The sequence below is a fragment of the Accipiter gentilis genome, chromosome 8 (genome assembly GCF_929443795.1).
Source record: "Accipiter gentilis chromosome 8, bAccGen1.1, whole genome shotgun sequence".
NCBI lineage: Eukaryota > Metazoa > Chordata > Aves > Accipitriformes > Accipitridae > Astur > Astur gentilis.
The window spans coordinates 520,265-538,073 of record NC_064887.1 but is presented as its reverse complement, the minus strand read 5'-3'; the positions used below and the strand labels follow the sequence as shown (position 1 = coordinate 538,073).

Below are 17,809 nucleotides of genomic sequence, written 5' to 3'. Positions count from 1 at the left end.
ACACAGTGACGTCTCCTGAGCTTACCACTCAAGAGGAGGGACTGAATGCTATTAGTGAAACACCATAACAAGCAGAATAAGCAAAATATCTAAAATAAAAAGCATCACCATATCAATATCCATTTTACAGCATCCCACTGTAGGTGCATAAACAAAGACATTTACTTAAAAGGCAGGTTATTTGTTAGGGGAAAACGGGGAATTTTGGGGCTCAACGAGTGTTCACAGGTCAGAATTCTCCAAGAGGTTTGCTCAGTTGAAAAAAAAAACAAATGGCAGAAAAAGGTAGTATATCTGTGTGGATTTTGCCTGATGTCTATGAAATGCCTCCAAATTTGAAAATTTATCCTTTTATTTGTCTTTAATTTTATTCAAGGTTCATCCCAGCTGAAAACTAGTTCCCATGTGTCATGTCACTGTTACTATTTATCAGGTACCTGAACATCTCTTTTCCAGAAACTTTTGAGAGTAGTTGTTTCCAAAGGCAAACTGTTGTCTAGAAAATTAGAGTGTCTCTTAAGCAACGTTTTTCATTAGCTATTTTAATTTGTAAGCTTTAATTAAAGTCAAAGTATTTGCCATAGTACCTGGGGCTTAGTTCTGTAAAGAAAATAAACATTGGTTTGATTTTATCAAGTACAGCTCTAACGTTACAGTGAGTTCTTCCATTGTCTCCAATGGGCTCTGATCAAGTTCCACTGAAGGCAACAGAGCTTATCACATGCAATAAATGCAGTATTTTTTGAACGCTTTGTAGGCTAGAGCTCAGGGATATTTTAATGTGGTCATACACTGCTTTATAACAGAATCCTTTATAAAAGGAACCACTGAAATCACCTCACCATCAAGTTTCCATCCAGTCATCAGATGGGATCTCCCTTCTTCCCACCAGCCTTCACCCAGCTAAAGAAGAGCCATTTCCGAGGCCTCCTTGTCACTGTGAAGGACTCTGTGGTTCAGAGGGTAGATTTGCCATGGTAGTTTTCCCCAGCACTTTCCTAGGTGTGAGTAACTCATAGCAGTGCTTACTGGAGACTGAGATTCCTGTGGGAGCAGTGTCTTACCAAAGTGCTGTGCCAGTGTCCAGCTGGTGGCCAGAGTCAGGAGAAGGATGTGGACTGTCTCGCTGCCTTAAGCCACTGCCACAAGGAGCACATATCAGCCAGGACACTGCTGTGGACACAAATAAACACAATTTTCTCCCTCCCTTTCCTACGTAACTGCAGACAAGGACAAGTCTATGGAACTTAAAATGGACTGGTCATTTTCTTTCTAACCCTTTTGAGAAAGAAAAGCATTTAACACCCATTTTGTTACTACACTTTCTCACAAAGGGCTAAAAGCTTGTGTGCATTATCCCTCTGCTATCACTCATAGATGTGAGGGCTGCAGGACTTGTCCTAAAGCTTTTAAATTATGCCTACTTCTTGCAGGCAATTTTGTTGAGGAGGATGTGGTGATGGGAATGAGGAGCTTGTTTAACAGTTACTTAATTAAGGTATTCCCAGTCCTCCTCTGTCAAACACCATTGTATGCAATGCTTTAGTTAAGCCTGAACTTCCCTGGGAAGACTGTGCTGTAAACTGGAACAGGGTATTGATCAGCAGTAACAAGAAGGAGGTATATTTTTCATTCCCCTCAGCTGCCTGATCCTGTCCCTAGCATGGCCTCTGCAAACTCTTGTGCCACCTGAAGCACACAGAGATGGAGACACGTGTCCGGGAAGGGGTTGGGCAGGCGGTGGGGAGCAGCAGTGGAGCCGGTGCACATGGAGGGATGCAAGTACTCCAACGAGGGAAGGAAGAGGGTGGTCGTAAGTGCAGTCTTGGTCAGGAGCTTGTCCGCTGCTCTTCACAGCTGTTGCTGTGTTCTAAGTCTTGTTTATGGGCAAAGAGGAAGCATACCTAATATATAAACAGAGCCAAGAATTTATTGTTAGTATTTTTTTAATCTTATGATCTAGTCATTACTAGCTCAAATCTAATTGTTACAGAAAAAGAGAAAAATAATGCAGTCAAAGTTGTTATACGCACACCCCCCTCAGTTTCGTAGCTAGTACTGAACTTGCAGTTCCCATCAGAGTCCCAAGCAGACTGAAAGCAATGCCATGAAATTCAGAGAAAGGGAAATGGAGAGGAGCTGTGTTTCATCACATATCTATGAGTCAGTTTAATCACAGAACATATGCCCCCCTTCTATTTTTAACACAGCTCTGCTTTTTCTATTGTGTTCACAGGGGAGACCAGAGTTTTCAGAAGTAGTCACAAAATTAGAAGAATGTCTGTGCAATATTGAGGTAAGGACCTTATTTCCACCACAGAGTGTCTGTGTGTGTGTGCTGTGTGGTCAGGAGTTCAAGTGGGGAGAGCAGCAGCAGCTGAGGAAATTGGTGGCTTTGGAGCCTGCAAGCTGCTGGAGCTGCTTCATCCTATTGCTAGCCAACACACTGTATTTTTAAGGCACATTGTCAACAGTGGTTTATATGGGTGCCAGGAGGAGGAGGCAGGGACCAGATGTTGCTGTGAGTGTCAGGAGCTACTCAGAGAGGTACACTGAAGAGAGAGCGTGACCAGTGCTGTGGGGATACACTTTGTAGTAGTCCTGGGCAGAATTTTTTACTCCCATTCATCCCATTCAAGACTGCTTGGTTTAAAAAGAATAAAAGACAAACTAGCCAAGACCCTTGGGAGAAAGGTAAAAAGAGAAAACATAAGAAGGATAAATGCAAAGGCAATTCCTCCTTTGGACTGTGGATATGACACAGATGGATGTATCAGCCTTCAGTGTGGTGTAAGGTAAGTGGTCAAAGAGAAAGTAAATGACTCAGGGCTGCAATTCCTGAAATTATATTTTCTTGGTGTGTTTGTGTGTGTGTTTGTATGCAGGTAAGAGGTTTTTTGGGTTTTTTTAAACAAAACAAAACCACCAAAAAAACCCAACCTCCTTTTAAAATGGATCGCTGCTCTTGAGCTTAAGGGTCAGAAAAGACACCCATAATCTATTACGTTTCTTCATGCTCTGACTACAGCTGGTTGCTCTATGCGTAGGTGGAAGCTTTTAAGCGTAAAAAAAAGTGAAGCGCTGTATCACAAGAAACTGTGTCATCTCATGGGAGACCTGACATCTATGATACATAGGCAGCAGTGCATGCTGGAAGAAATCTGGGGCAAGAGCTTACATACAAAAAGAAAAAAAGAAAGCATTATTTAGCTGGGGAGTTATACCTAAGCTCCACTGTGCCCAGGGCAAAGCCTTGTTTGAGAGGGGTTTTAAGGAACAAGATCTCTAGTAAGTTAAGTACCACAGACAATGAAGGATGAAGGTGGAGCGTTTTCTCTCTCCACCTCCCTCTATTTCTTCTCTTTTTTCTTCTCTCTCAGCAAATAATTTTCTGCTCCTTTTAAGTATCTCTGAAACCAGGAGTGGCAGGGACCTTTTGTGCCAGCAAGTCTAGGGCCCTGCTGCTGCAGGTTCTGGTGTTGTATGTATAAGCACATATATTGATGTGCTAGCCCTGCATTGGCATTGCCCTGTCAGTCTGAATTCCTGCCCTGGGGACACTCAGACAGGACCACTGTGATCAGACGGCACTGCCACCTTTCTGGTCCAGATGGGAAAGTCACAGCCGGTGGCTCCCACCAGGGAGGCAGTGATGTCTCCCAGCTGCACAGTGGATGCTCGCAAGCCAAATAACTCATGGCTGAACTAAAGTGTATCTTCTGGAAAGCCATCCAACCCCAGCTTGAAAACCCCAGGCGATGATGAATTGACCGCTTTATTTGGCAGGCAGCAGCCAGTTCTCCTCAGCTGATCAAAGTCGGGAGGCACTGTTGTTTTCAGCCAAACTATAAAGGAAATGTGGGACACACAACTTAGGAGAAATAGCTGAGGAAAGACTCTTAAATGTGTAGTAACAGTGCCACCTTTTTTTTTTTTTTTTAATCCAGTTAATGTCTCCAGCCTCAAGCAACAGCAGCGGTTCTCTGTCTCCCTCCTCATCTTCAGACTGTCTCGTTGCACGAGGAGGTCCTGGCCGTAGTCACGTTGCAGCACTACGTAGTCGGTTTGAATTGGAATATGCCTTGAATGCACGAGCTTACGCTGTCTGGTCACAGAGGTATGTGCCAGTCATTACAGGGCCAAGGAGAGCACTTACTTTGAAAGGGATAGAAAGCATCGTCCCCAAGACTGGGCAGCTCACATGCCTAAAGCGGGCGTTCCCTGCAGCAGGGACTGTGCCTGACTAGGGGATGTGGCTGCCTGAGAGGCCCGTAGCAGAAACACACCCTGGGGCTGATCCACTGTCAGGGCCAGCCCGGTAAAGCACTTCTGCAGTTTTGTCTTCTGTAACTGCTGTAGCACAGGGTGTTTGGGTTATCTGAATGCTGTGGAAGCCATCCTGCTGCCAAGACAACAGCTAAGCATTTGCATTTTTCACTATGAGTAACAAAACTAGTAGAAAATCAAGTCCTGCCGTGTATGGGCTCTACACACAGTACCACTGCTACATCACATGAAACAAAAGACTGATGACTCCCCACCCAAGGGGCTGGAGGTGAGTGGTCATTAGATGGATGTACCTTCACTACCTGCCAGCAGGTCTGGGAAGGCCAGTGTTTATATCACAATGTGTTTTCAATTTGAAAAATTTCACTGAAGAAAAGCTAGAAGACACATTTTTCTTTGGGAAAAAAAAAAAAAAGAAAATAATATTCCAGTGTGTGGCATCAGTGACAAGATAGAAAACCCAAGGTAGTCCATGGGCAGGATTTCAGTACCAGATGACGTGGCTGGAGGCATCAGGTGACACTGTGACACAGAGCCTTACCAGCCTCCTTCATGGCATAGGCACTGTTCACATTTCAGAGAACTGCTCATATAGTTACTTCTGTGAAGTATTGCTATTTAAGGGAGCTGATTCCTGCAGGAGGTTTGTTGTTGTTGACAGGCCAGTTTGTTATACTGGAGGCAGTATAACCTCTATGTATTGTCTGAAAAATAAAGGAGGCTGTGTTAGTGTGTCGCATCGAAATAGGAGGGCAGGATTTGCTAGCCCTCGTAAGGGGCCAGAGTTATCCAGTGAGCTCACCTCTCTCAGCAGAAATCTAAGCCCTGCAGAAATGTGATAAGTATATTTGCTGACTCGTGTCACAAGCATGGCTTGTTATCTCTGCCAAAATACAAGGCAGACGTGTCCTTCTGATTAGGAGGAATAGGGCACACTTAGGAAAACCCAGCTGAAAGTCCTAGAAATAAGCAAATGTGGGAAGAAAGGTCACACTGAAATGCCATTATGATTATTATGTACGAGAAAGTTTGTTTCCTGTTACATTTATAGTGTATGTCCCATTTATGGAGTGCCTAGCTTGTGTCTGAAAACTATTTTCTAACATGCCCTCACCTGTCTTAGACTCTTAGTAATTAGTGGAGTTTCTTTAATGAGAGGAAGTTTTATGGACAGGAAAAACACCCAGTTCCCTGACCATAAGAGCCTGTGCTGAAGATAAAACATGGGAGAGACTACTGGTCCCAGAGGCTGACTGTGGTAGAAGAGCAAAGTAATTGAAGAGGTGCCATTTTTTGATGTTACATTTCTCAGGTCTGTGCTTTAGTTTTTGTTTTTTTCATCTTGATCTGAAATTGTGATATGAAATGCATGAAGTAGGCTGTGCTGCTGGAAGATGGTGTTGCAGTACCGGGAGAGAGCACTGCCGGACTGGTGCTGTCACCTGCACTCATCACAGATCCCAGGCTGCTGTCTGGGGAGGGCAGCAGGTGAAGAAGGGCAGGGACAGACAGACAGAAACCGGACTGTCCCAGCAGGCACAGAGGCAGAAGATACAAATGCCAAGTCCCTTTTCCTTAAGGAAGAGGGAAAGGATCTCAGCGTCACAGAAATTTGTGGGAGTCAGCATTGCTAGGGCTGTTCCTACCAGAGTACATCCTAAAAATTGCGTATCATTCAATTTATGACCGTAGAAGGGTAAGAAGAACTCCTGATATTTTTTAAGGCAAAGTCACATGTGGGTTCTCTATATTATTGTACCACTAAGTTAATATTCAAGGCAGTCTACCCTACCACTTGGGAGACCTGGTTTTGAGGGCAAATTTAGCAATCTCCTATCTCTATCCCATGGGGAGTGAGAGTACTGTGAAAATGAAATGGTGCTCTTAATCTCTGCCAGAAGAGCAGTGCACTCGGTCTAAACTTTACCCTTTAGCACCACTTAGCAGTCAGAAATAGTCATAGCAAAGCAAGCCATGCCCTCCTGATACATTCCTGTTAACCAGGATGCTGAAAGTCAGAAATACAATCAGCTAAAATTGGGAGCTGGAATAGAGGAGCAAAATGAATCAATCCTTTGCCTGTTCGGGGGCTCGTATGGAGAGGCAGAAAGCAAACACCTGCAGACAGACACTGGAATCTTTTACATGAAAACTTAGATCAGACCTGAAACATTCATCTGGCAAAATGTGATATCCTATAAATTGCTTTGCTTTTGTCATACGCTGCTGGAGCAGGACATGGAGTTGGGCACTGACGTCAGGGTGAAGGCAATGTAAGCTAGACTTTCACTTTCCGTAAACTGCCAGATTTTGCTGCTGAATATAATAATTTGCATTAAAGGAATAAGAAAGTGACATATCTAGGTTAGTGTAGACATGAGAGAGAGAGAAGGGGCATTCACAAGTGCCCCTCTTGTCCTGTAATTCAATTCAGTGTTCCCAGTGCAGCACCGAGGCTCATTAGCCCACTAAAATGGACTCCTCTATAACCCCAGCAGTTATTTAAAGGTGAATTCTTTTATCAGATGCTCTGCCATACAAACTAACAACATTCAAATCTATAAATAGCACCCAGAAACATTCACCCAGAGGCACAACACTCAATAAAAAGGGAATGGTATCCACAGTTTCAGTAGTTTTCAATAATACAACACACTGAGATGATTAATGACTTCACTTCCTAATGACAACTGTTTAGGGTTTCATTTTTGTAAGCATAGGCATTTTCAGAGGGAAGGGGTCACGTTGTTTTTTTCCCCAGCTGGACTGTATTTCCTGGGCTGCCTCCTGTTTCCATCTGCTCTGACGACTTCATGTCTTATGAAACACCACAGCATGCAACTCCACACTATGGCAGAAACAATTCATCTGACGAAATCTCCATGTACTATGCATGGAGTTGAACAACCATGGCACGAAAGTTACTTCGACTTCATGTCTTATGAAACACCACAGCATGCAACTCCACACTATGGCAGAAACAATTCATCTGACGAAATCTCCATGTACTATGCATGGAGTTGAACAACCATGGCACGAAAGTTACTTGTTTGTTTCTTGCCCTGTAACTTTAGTATCTGTTTAGCGGTCGTATGGCAGGATGCAGGAGTGTCATAATGAATTGGATGCAATAGCAGTGCGCTTTGTCTGTCTGACAGGACAGCTTAACCTGTCAACTCATCACTGTATAGAAGCTTTAGCTGTTGATTTTCTACACCTTTAGCATTTCCCACAGAGTCCAAGGACAACATCTGCAAAAGAATAGTCTTTTCTTGTTTAAGTAGCTCCCAGTTAACCCAAGTCAGAAATATTTGGAGTGACCTTTCTTTGTATCTTTGGACAGTGATATTAACACGTCTGATGGCCTTGGCAGGGGCTGCTCTTTAGCCTATGCTACAGCTGCCTCAGATAGCAAATACATGTCTGCGTGGTGTGGTGTGTCATAATATTCTGAAAGAATTCCCTGTCTGTGCAGAATAGAGGAATCATGCAGCAAACATGTTGCTCTGTCTGCTGTGAAAGGGTTGTTAGGTGCGTGCAGGCAGAGCCTCGCTTGTCAGCTGGACGTGCCGCCATCAGAGCTCTGTGCCCACCTGCCCTGCGCAGAGAAGTAACCTCTTGCTGAGCAGCACTTGCTGTAAGTGCCCTGGGTTGGCTGGATCGTGCAGACAGCTCAGCTGCCCTTCCTTCGGTGCGCGCCAGCTCCTGTCCTGGGCGAGCGGCAAAGGAGGGAGGAGCGGGGAGCCAGCGTGCCCGTCCATCCTGCTGGCTGGCAGCCCATCTGTCCGTGGCTCTTCGCAGGCAGACCCTCAGGGGACAGTCCCCAGCGGCACTGCCACCCAGCATCTTCTCCTGCTCTCCACGAGCCGGTTGTGGACCGGGGCAGCAGTGCCAGCACATGGGAGAGGGCCCTGGGCAGTGCTGCAGAGCCCGCTGGGGCTGAGGCAGGGGCTATGGAGCTGCAGCCAGCAGTGCTGCAGATCTGCCCTGGAAAAGGCACTGTCCTGAGCTGGGCACCATTCCACCAGGCCAGCAGGAAGAGGCGGTTCCTGCCTCGGATCACTCCCATGTTGGGCCTCGTCCTGCAGAGGTTGGCACTCTCGGATCTGTCTTGGTAGACACTGGTCTGTAATTAGGGACAGGCAGGACTGCAGAGCTCTGCTGTGCTCGGGCTCTGAAGCTCAGGTGCAGAGCCTACGAAAGCAGCACTGCCACTGCTGCACCAAGAGGCTTTTGTGTCACGTGTGGATCCGTTTTCACTGATGTGCATACATGTGTGGGTGGGATCATGGGATTCAGCATCCTGCTTTTAATGCCTTAGTGCAGACTTGTGAGGGAAACTTGGTCTGTTCAGGAGGCAGCTGCAGAAAACCAAGACATTTTGATGGGTTTATTTCCTCTAGCAGAAAGACGTCCTTTCCTTCTCCCCTGCTAACAGCTCTCTTTCTCCAGGCTAAACAACAGGCCCATAGACACTCACAGCAGACACTATCACCCATGTGGTTTCTCTCCAGCTCTCACGCTGGCGTACCTTCTGCTGGGCAGCTGTTTTAGATTGACGACAAGTGCCTGGTCCCTTACAAACCACCTTTTCTCCCAAAATAGAGGATGGGAAGAGAAAAGCTGAGTTATCCCTTAGACAAAAGGTTTACGTTTGTTGTCAAGGGAAAGATTGCTCTTTCCAAGCTTTTTTCAAGTTCTTTCCAAGCAGCTATTTCTTCCCCTTCCAGACTTAATGCCTAGAGAGGCTGCTCAACAATTTACTGAATATCGTTTCAGCTCTTCTGGTTAGTTAACATACATAAACTCTTACCCACCTGACAAGAAATTTAAAGAAAAAACATATAGCAAAGTGACTGAGTGAATGGGGTTCAGTTAGTTGTTCTGAGAATAATCAGATTTCAAGTTTTCTGCCTAAAGTCTGGGTCATGGCAGAGTGGGGTGTGTTATTTATCACAGGTTTGTATCATAGTTCTCCTCCCAACAGCTGTTTATTAGCAGCAATTTTCTCCATCTTCTTTTTCTTGTTTACAAAACCAGAGGATTCCTGTCTGCTGTTTTTGCTCTGAGCTGCTCCAAAGGCAAAGACACCAAATAAGAGTTTCTCCTTTCAGAGGAAATCCTTGCATGGGACAGACCAGTGCTGTGGTTCCTCTGTAGGTCCAGGCCAGGATCGCTGGCACAGCCAGTGCTGCCAGCCTCCTGTTCGGCAGCATGGCTGCCCTCAGGCCTGTCTCTCTTGGCTAACACCCCAGAAGTTACTCCATGAATGCTGTGCTAGGAATTCAAACAAAGTGTATGCTTTATTTCTTCCGCTGGGGACCTCCTGGCTCTTCCCACAGCCTGTGGATGCTGTGATAGCTGTCTGAAGTCCTTTCAGGTGCAGATTTGCCAGCCGGTCATTCACTGTTTTTTTGCTTCAGCCTCTGACTGGGCGGTGTTTTCCCAAAATAGATGAGCTTACTGTTTTCCTCTGCCCAAAGAAGGGCTGCTTCTCCTTAATTATGAATGAGCTTCAATAATGCAAGTGATACAGTAAATGTATATGTGTTCTATACAATTGCGGGTCAGCCCTCAAAGGGCTTTCCCTTCACAGGCACGCAGACGAGGGGTCAGGGAAGAGGGTGGCTGTGTTGACATCAGGGCGAGCAGCTGGGTGGGTGGGTGGGTGGGTAGTGGAGGAGGAGTTGTGCAGCACAGAGGAGGGCCAGCTCTTTGGGACAGCAGGGAGCAGAGTGGGGAAGGAGGTGAATGGTCCAGCGAGAGGGAAGCCAGGAGCAGAGTGGAGGACGGGACAGTGAAAAGTGGGTAGAAACAATATTCCAGAAGTACTAGTTAAGCTGGAATGAGCGTTGCCTGCTCCTTCACGGTATTCCTGATCCTCATTAAACTACCGCCAGCCAGCCAGGCAGCTGCCTGGCCTCCTCCCATGGGGCATGGTGCCACTCCAGGCATCGACAAGCAGCATTGCTATAAGGAACCTGTATCCATCCATCCTTCTCAAAGATGTGTCTTAAAGAAGCTGGGAAAGCCAGAGCCACAGGACCTGTCCTGAGCCTCCCAGTGTTTCCATCAGTGGTAGAGTAATGTGTTTGGGGTAGAAAAGCAGAGAAGTCCCAACAAAACCTGAAACAACCATCCTGTGTCCTGCTGTTGCCAGCTGGCATCAACATTTCATATTCTGCCACTTGGACGATTCACTGAACTGCCCTTTCCATTTCATGACTTCATGTTTTAGAGGTTGAAAAGCTAGACTGATCAGTTTTGCCAGAGAAAGTACTTGAGGAGTAAGTGAAGCTGATGGCATGTTACTTTGCAGTTAGTGGAATTCAGTAAACGTAATCCTATTATCCTCAAAACTGCACAAAGGCACGATGAAAAAGAGTATCTTAGTGACTCCTCAACGGAAGTCAGAAGCTGTGAATACACCTGTTAAGTTTAGATAGTCTAGTGGTGACAGGCCTTTGAGTTTTTATGTATTGTGAGATAAATAATATCCACAGCATCTAATTAAGTTAATATAAAGTTCTGTTTAGTACTGTGCCTTCTACGTGGACCATGAAAAGTGTCAAAGCCCGAGAACTGTGGCCAATTGTATTTTCAATAAAAAGGCTTCTCAAGGGTTACGTAAGCACACTCAGTGAAGGCAGGCCAAATGAAAGAGCCTCTTTTTAAGGGACAACACTAAGGTGTTATTTTCATGGAGTGCTTAAATCCAGTAGGTCGTCTTTACTCCCCCAATTGAGTATCAGATATGTTCTTATAGATCTGGGCTCTCCATCATATCTAAACTGTTCTGATGCACCTCTGTGTGCTCTGTGTGTTGCACTGCTTCCCTGTGCCGTCAGCTGTGTCACTGTAGCCATTATCCCTTCCATTTTTCTTTTGACAGCTCCTTGGAAATAAATGCACTAAGGGCTAAATAAGAACAGTTTGGGCTTCTTGGTTTTGTGCACACTTCGTTTCTGTCTGCCTCCAATCTAAGAAGAGCTGATAGAGGACAGTCCTGTGCATGATAGCTCCTTAGGATCAGTGATAAACAACCCGTTGGCAGGACTGTGGTTTTGGTCAATGACTGGAAGATAATTCAGCAATCACCCTTGCTGGAGAAACTTATTTGCAAGAATCTGTTAGCAGTCATGCATAAAATACATTACAATGACCCTAGATTGATGCTTAGAATTGCTTCTAAAATAGCAACGGACAAACAATTGTGAAGGCCCAAACAGTATATTTGAGGGAAGTTACTTGAGAATGGATGAAATGCAAGCATCTGATTCATGTTCTTGCTTCATAACTCTTTTTTTTGCTTTTTGTTTACTGCAAATGCCAGGGGCTGGACACCAGACTGATGTATTTCGTATTACTGTCTTTTCCTTCCAGCTCTGTAGAAAAAGTTCTTATGTTCTGGAGATGTGACTTTATCAGTCTTATCTAAACTGACATCTCCTATTTAATTTGCAGCACTGGGCACCACCCTTCTCAGGGTCTGTCTTTGGATGACATGAGAAGAAGTTTCCAGTACCCACCAATCGACAAAAATGGTGAGTTAATGCAGAATACTCCTCTAAGCATCTTGGTGTGGTTAATCGATGTGGAGCTACAGTCTCCTGAGGTACCAAAAAGTCTCATGAGAAAACTAATGTTCAGTGCAGGCTGCTGGATATGGACAGCCAGAGCTGGTGAGGTCTCACCCTGTGCTCCTTGCACCTCATGGCTGCTTTCACTGCATGTGCATCCCAAGCACTGCAGAGCTGGGGTGGTCCTTTCTGTCTATGTGCATGGGTCTGTGAATAAGGAGAAGATGTGGCATTATATCCTCAAGGCTACTTCTGCAAAAAACAGGGAAGACAGTCCTATTTCTGGAGTACCACAGGAGCGTGAAATGACACAACATATCCTTTTCACTGTTTGCACTCCTCTCTCAGAGGGCATCCCATTGTACTGGTCTCCTCCAGAACAGAGATGTCCTGACTGCTTCTTCCTCCTGCCTTCCTGGCTTTCTGTCCTACCACATTCAAGTGTGTGTTTCTGCATTGCCACAGAAACAGTTTTCCAGCATTTCCTAGCCCCTGCGTTTGCAATCATCCCCAGTAAACCTCTCTTGCTAAACAGCCTTTGCTCAGGTCTTGTCTTGCCTGGAGCTCTGGGGGAGTCTGTTTCTCACCCACCCTTTCTGCACAGCTCATGAACTCACTAGCTGGCACTTTACAGTGTCCCAAGCACAGAATAATTATCATCTTAGAGCTTTTTAGCCCAGCAGCATAATGCATAAATAAAACCTTAAAATAGCATATGAAAATGTAGTTGGCATTAGGGTGGTATCAAGCAGACTGGATTCAGACATCTTGGGTAAATCTTTCTTTCTTGGTGTGGAGCTGAAGGTCAGACTAAATCTCACCTTTGTGCTGATCTTTGTTCACACTAGGCTCAGCTGCTGCCTCCTAGAAAAACCTGCCACTGTTGTGAAGCCACTTTCAGTATGTGCTGTCAGGGTTAGTATGTGCTTTATGCTCAGGTGTGAAACAGCAGCACATCCCAGCTCAGTAACTTTCTGTGCAGCAACGCTGAAGGGGGACTACACGGAGTGTGTGATTTTGGAAAGCCTCCAGCTGCTGTCCCATGGTGCTGTTCCTTCCACCGGCACTAGATGATCTGTTTGCCTGAATGTCCTAAGCTGCAACAGGGCCATGTCAACAGGACGTCACTTGCCCATTTCAGCGCAGACATGTGGCCAGGGCCTGTCTGCTGTGGCTGCTGTGTTTGCAGACCAAACATTAGCACAGCATCCATGGTTACCTTTGCCTGACGAGCACCACAGACCACGCTTCCACCATCAGCCTGGAGCCATGCAGATAGTCTGGATCTCATCACCCTGTGGACAAGTGTGAATGTCCAGGGAACCCTGGAGACAAAGCAATGGAAGAAGGTATTTTCTGAAACCACTGCTAGAGGGATCATGGCGGTACACCCAGCGACACCAGATGCAAAACCAGACTCTGATACGCTCCTAGTAAAGCGCCGCAGAGCAGGCGGAAAAGGAGGCTTTGGCACTGCCTGTGCCAGCACGTCTGTTCTGAAAGCTGGGTAGAGGTTTTTTCATAAATAGTCATATCAGACTTTGGGATGTGATGGACAAAGGAGACAAACAAAAATGGCAGGAGCCATGAGGCTGACATGGCGGAGAACGACAGCAACATCTTCAGTACCAAGGAGCAGGGCTGGGCTTTGGCAGACAACACAGACTTCTAAGGAGGTGCATACAGCACAGTCACTGCCACCCAGGAATGCCCACCAGGAAGGTCTCTCTGGGTTTGCTGGGAGCAGAGGTCTTCTGTGCTGTATAAAGTCTCTGTTCTTCCAGGGCATGCCTGCAGAGCATATATAAGGAAAACTTATGTTTTTCTATATGCTCTATACCTACATACATTTTTCTGTATGGCAGCTGTGTTGAGTGGATCCATTGACTTTACAGGGTTGCCACCCTCATTCAGAGTTTGCTGCTGTCTCCTGCCCTGGGGCCTTCTCACTCCTCTCCTGGCATCTGTTCCCTTTTCTGCCACTTGCCAACCTGTTTTGTCACCAGGAGGATTCAGTGTTTTGTTCTGCCTGAAGCATATATCGGATGCTTGTCATCTTTGCTGTTTTTCACAGGCCTCAGCATGACTTTTGCACTCCCTCCCCTCCTCTGAACTGAGCACATTGGGTGAGAAAAAGAGAAAACCTGGTCATATAAGTATTTACTGTGTACAACACTAACAGCAGTGTTGCTGTCATAACAAGTAGTGAGGTAATGACCTTTGAAACTGAAAAAAGAACAAAAACTTTGTTATTACTTATTGTATGTGGATTCCACAGCTGCAGAGAGCAGTTCCTCGGGGCACAGCTTTCATCAGGTACCTGGCAACTGGAAAACTTGAGGAGGAAGAAAACAAGAACAGAACAGAAATGTTTAGTGACCTCCTAGAGTAAGATCATCCAGGCAAGACTGGAGGGGCTTTCTCAAGTCTGTATTAAAAAGGGACAAAAGGGAATGGAGGGTTGGTGGAGAAGAGATTCTCCATGGCTGCATTTAAGCTGTGGGATTAAGGAGTGATTTCAGACTCCACTCACAAGACCTCAAGATTTATTTTCAAATATACCTGTTCCTTGAATCATAGTTTCCACAGGTGGGAACCCAAGCACACGAGCAGGAAGGGAGGTGGCCCTAGCCAGGCCTCCACATTGCTGGTCAGATGCCAGGACCATGGTGCAGCACAGCTTATCGCAGCCAAGAGCTGGCCAAGCTGAGCCTTGCCCTAACTCAGGTAACAATGGAAAAAGCCAGGGTGGTACAGAGGAAAGTGAAGATCCTGCCTGTTAGACACAACAGGACTGGAAAAGCTACTCCTTGCCACTTACTTCATTTCAGCAGGGTTATGCAGCTCAAAGTTGAGTCTTGCAGTGTCACCAGGATATGTATCTCGAGGAACAGCAGAATCACTGTCCCTTGTTGCAAAGCACCAAACCCAGCTGCTCTGGAGGCCTACCATAAGCACCCTGCAGCCCAGCCACCACTTGCTCTGACTTATTGCAGGCTTCAAGACCCCAGTAGAGTGATCAAGCCATTGCAGTGCGTAGCGGCACACCAGAAGACAGAAAGCCCTGGACCCTTTTTTTGTTAAAGTGCTAGGTCTAATGATTGCAAATATTTGCACTGTTTATTTATGCCACATAAACCAATTTCACTGCTGTCTCTCCCCATTCATGTCCATTTTGATCTTTTTTCTGTTTGCTTTTTGCCTAATGTTTTCCATTATCCTCATTTGCGCTTGCAGTCTGTAAACAATAGAGAATACATTCACTGTTTTCCTTTCTCAGTAAAAGACTCAAAAGCACCCTGGTCCCATGCCTGCAAGAGCCTTTGTGATAGTGAACAATTTTCTTCACTGAGTGTATTTGAAAACAGAAATTCTACAAATAAACACAGCCATGACTTCTTCAGTGAAAGGAAAGCACCTGCTCTTCATTGGAAGTTTCACAAATTGTGAGTTAAACAGTATCTTGAAAGCAGTGAAATCACGAGGCAAATGCGCACTGCCCAAAGAAAACTGTATAACTGTATATCCTCTAAAATTTAAGATTGGTGTAAACACGGAGTTTAACTTTGACTTTGGCTTCTCCTTGCTCGCTGCAGCTCTCAGACGCTGGCAGACAAGCTCATGCTGCTGCTGCAACAGTCACCAAAGTTTCCCAGCTGCAGAGAAGGCCCTGGCAAGGCTTGCAGCACAGAATCTGTCCTGCAACACAAGGAAGCGCCTGCACTCGCTGAGCAGTTACGTGACAGTGCAAGCCCAGGCTGTGGCGTAGCATAGCATCATCCCTCTTGGCACTTGGAAAGGGCACCAGCCAACTGAGGAGAGATGCGTCCCTGGCAGGCAAGAAGGGATCCTAGGAGTGAACCAAGCCAAGTATCCTTGTGACCTTGATCCTGGCTGGTATGAAACTCACAGGCACTACAAGAGAAAAAAAAATATGTAGGATATGGTTGAGGGGATTGGAAGGATTAAAGCATTTATTAAAGCAGATGTTCCCCACTGTGTGGCAACAGCAAGGCAAATGGAAGTGATGGTGGAGCAATGGACAGTCTCCCACACAGCGTGCTCAGTGCACCGCAGCGCAGTACAAAGTATTGTCACCACGGCTGGAGAGGTTCTCAAAAGTACGTCCTGCTCTTGTAATGTGCCCCATCAGAGACCTCACATACACAGTGATGCACCATGGCTTTGGCTCCAGCGATGACACATGCTACCTTCACCTCCCAATATTCAGGGCACATCCACCATGCCTAAGAACAGTCACAGTGTTAAGGCCCAGCATATTTAGGATATGAGTGAGATTCCCTCAAGGAGAAGTTTTGCTGCCAGCTTTCAAAGCATAATGTGTCATGATTAGGAGATAAACCAGGGTTGCTTATGGATTACAGCTTAGGGATGCCTTGGTCAGTACTGTTGTAATTACCAGAGTCTTAATTTTGTGCAGCTGTGTCTTTTATGTTTGGCAATAGGAATCTGGTATGCAGAAGCCTTAGCAATGCTTTGTAACCCTTCTCCCACCCCACCCTGTACCCCAGAAAGTTTTCGTGTTCCAGTTTCAATGTTCTCTTGCTTCCCGAGTGGCTAAGTATCTCTGTACAATGCCTAGTTTTCAAGAAATCTGAGTTGGCTCCACTGGATTTTTAATGTTAGTTCAGTAAAATAAGAAGTGTGGGAGCAGCTGACCAATGACACCATGGAAAGGGAGGACCGGTTTATTTGGCATTGTTAGAGCAGCTCATTGGAATACAGTGCTGGCAAGAGCAGTTGCTTTCTGTTTTGTAGTGTCAAGAATTAAAATATTTTAAAAATACTTATCAGAAGGCTTATTTTGAGCCCTTCGAAGCTCTTCTGTTGGAAGACAAAAAGGTATTTTTTTAATGGCAAACTTCCACTGTTATTAAAACATTGAGATTCATGTTTTTATGTCAGTTACCAAAGATTCTTTGTGCTTGATTATTGTGAATTCATTGCATGAATGACAGGGTCTGTTTACTTCCTTTTTAAATTTTTCCTCAGCAGATGATATTAAATGGAGATTTGCAGTCAGCAAAAAGGTATCAGCATGATTGTGCCTATTTGTCACAAACTGATATGCACATTATTTTGTTGACATTGTCACTGCAGGGAGAGGTGGGGGAGAATCACTGCTATGTTGAGCCACACATGAACTTCTTTCTGCATCTTGCAGGCTATGTGTCGGATCCCATGAGTACCATGAGGTTTCATTCCTGCAGCAGCAGTGGCAGCTTTGAAGAAAGCAGCTGACAGCATGAACCGCCTGCAGAGGGACTCACCATCAACAGTTCTCACAGTATCTGTCCAACTCCCAGGCATTGTGTGTTACAATGAAGAGTCCTAAACTGAACAGCTTTATTTGTTGATGGCAAATGCCCCTGTCGTAAGTTCTGCTCTAGCATCTTTCTCTGCTGACCTGCTTGAGGGTTGGTGTTTCTTTGGTGGTGTGCATCTATTCTTTAACAAAGTGAATGTCCACAAGGAATGCTGCACTTTCATCTTGAGCATTAATAATTAGAAAAGATGAAAGTAAAAATGCATCTGGTATATTTTCAGAGCTCCAAGGCAAGATGTTCTTAGCTTGGACTGCACTAAGGCTTGGGGCTATCAGCCCCTCCCTGACCGGTAGGTGCCAGGGAGCTGCCAGCCCGGTCCCCATCAAGAAGAGGAGCAGCCTGTCACTCCCCACCACCATCCAGGCCACTGTGGAGGCAAAGTTTTTCCTGCTCCCAGCTTCTGAACCAGACCTAGTTTCTTTTTTTAGTTCCCCGCAGTCCCAGACATGTCCCGTGTCTCATTTTCATCACCATGGGCTCAGGCAGGTCCCCAGTACAGCAGCCCCATGGCTGCAGCTCTTCAGAGCCCTGATCTTTGGGTGCTCTCCTGCTCACTGAGAATAAAGAGATGTTTGGGTAGCCATCTTAACTGTA

General features: G+C 45.7%; 1 protein-coding gene across 1 annotated transcript in view; it reads left to right on the top strand.

The window, feature by feature from the left end:
• The window catches only part of TNNI3K (TNNI3 interacting kinase), a 91,530-nt gene extending 73,721 nt beyond the window's left edge, over positions 1 to 17,809 (top strand). Inside the window, exons 22-25 of the mRNA XM_049808191.1 lie at positions 2,237 to 2,296; positions 3,948 to 4,117; positions 11,752 to 11,831; positions 17,053 to 17,809. Of these exons, the coding sequence (XP_049664148.1) occupies positions 2,237 to 2,296; positions 3,948 to 4,117; positions 11,752 to 11,831; positions 17,053 to 17,129 (387 nt within the window). The 3' untranslated portion in view covers positions 17,130 to 17,809. The remainder of the gene's footprint in view (positions 1 to 2,236; positions 2,297 to 3,947; positions 4,118 to 11,751; positions 11,832 to 17,052) is intronic.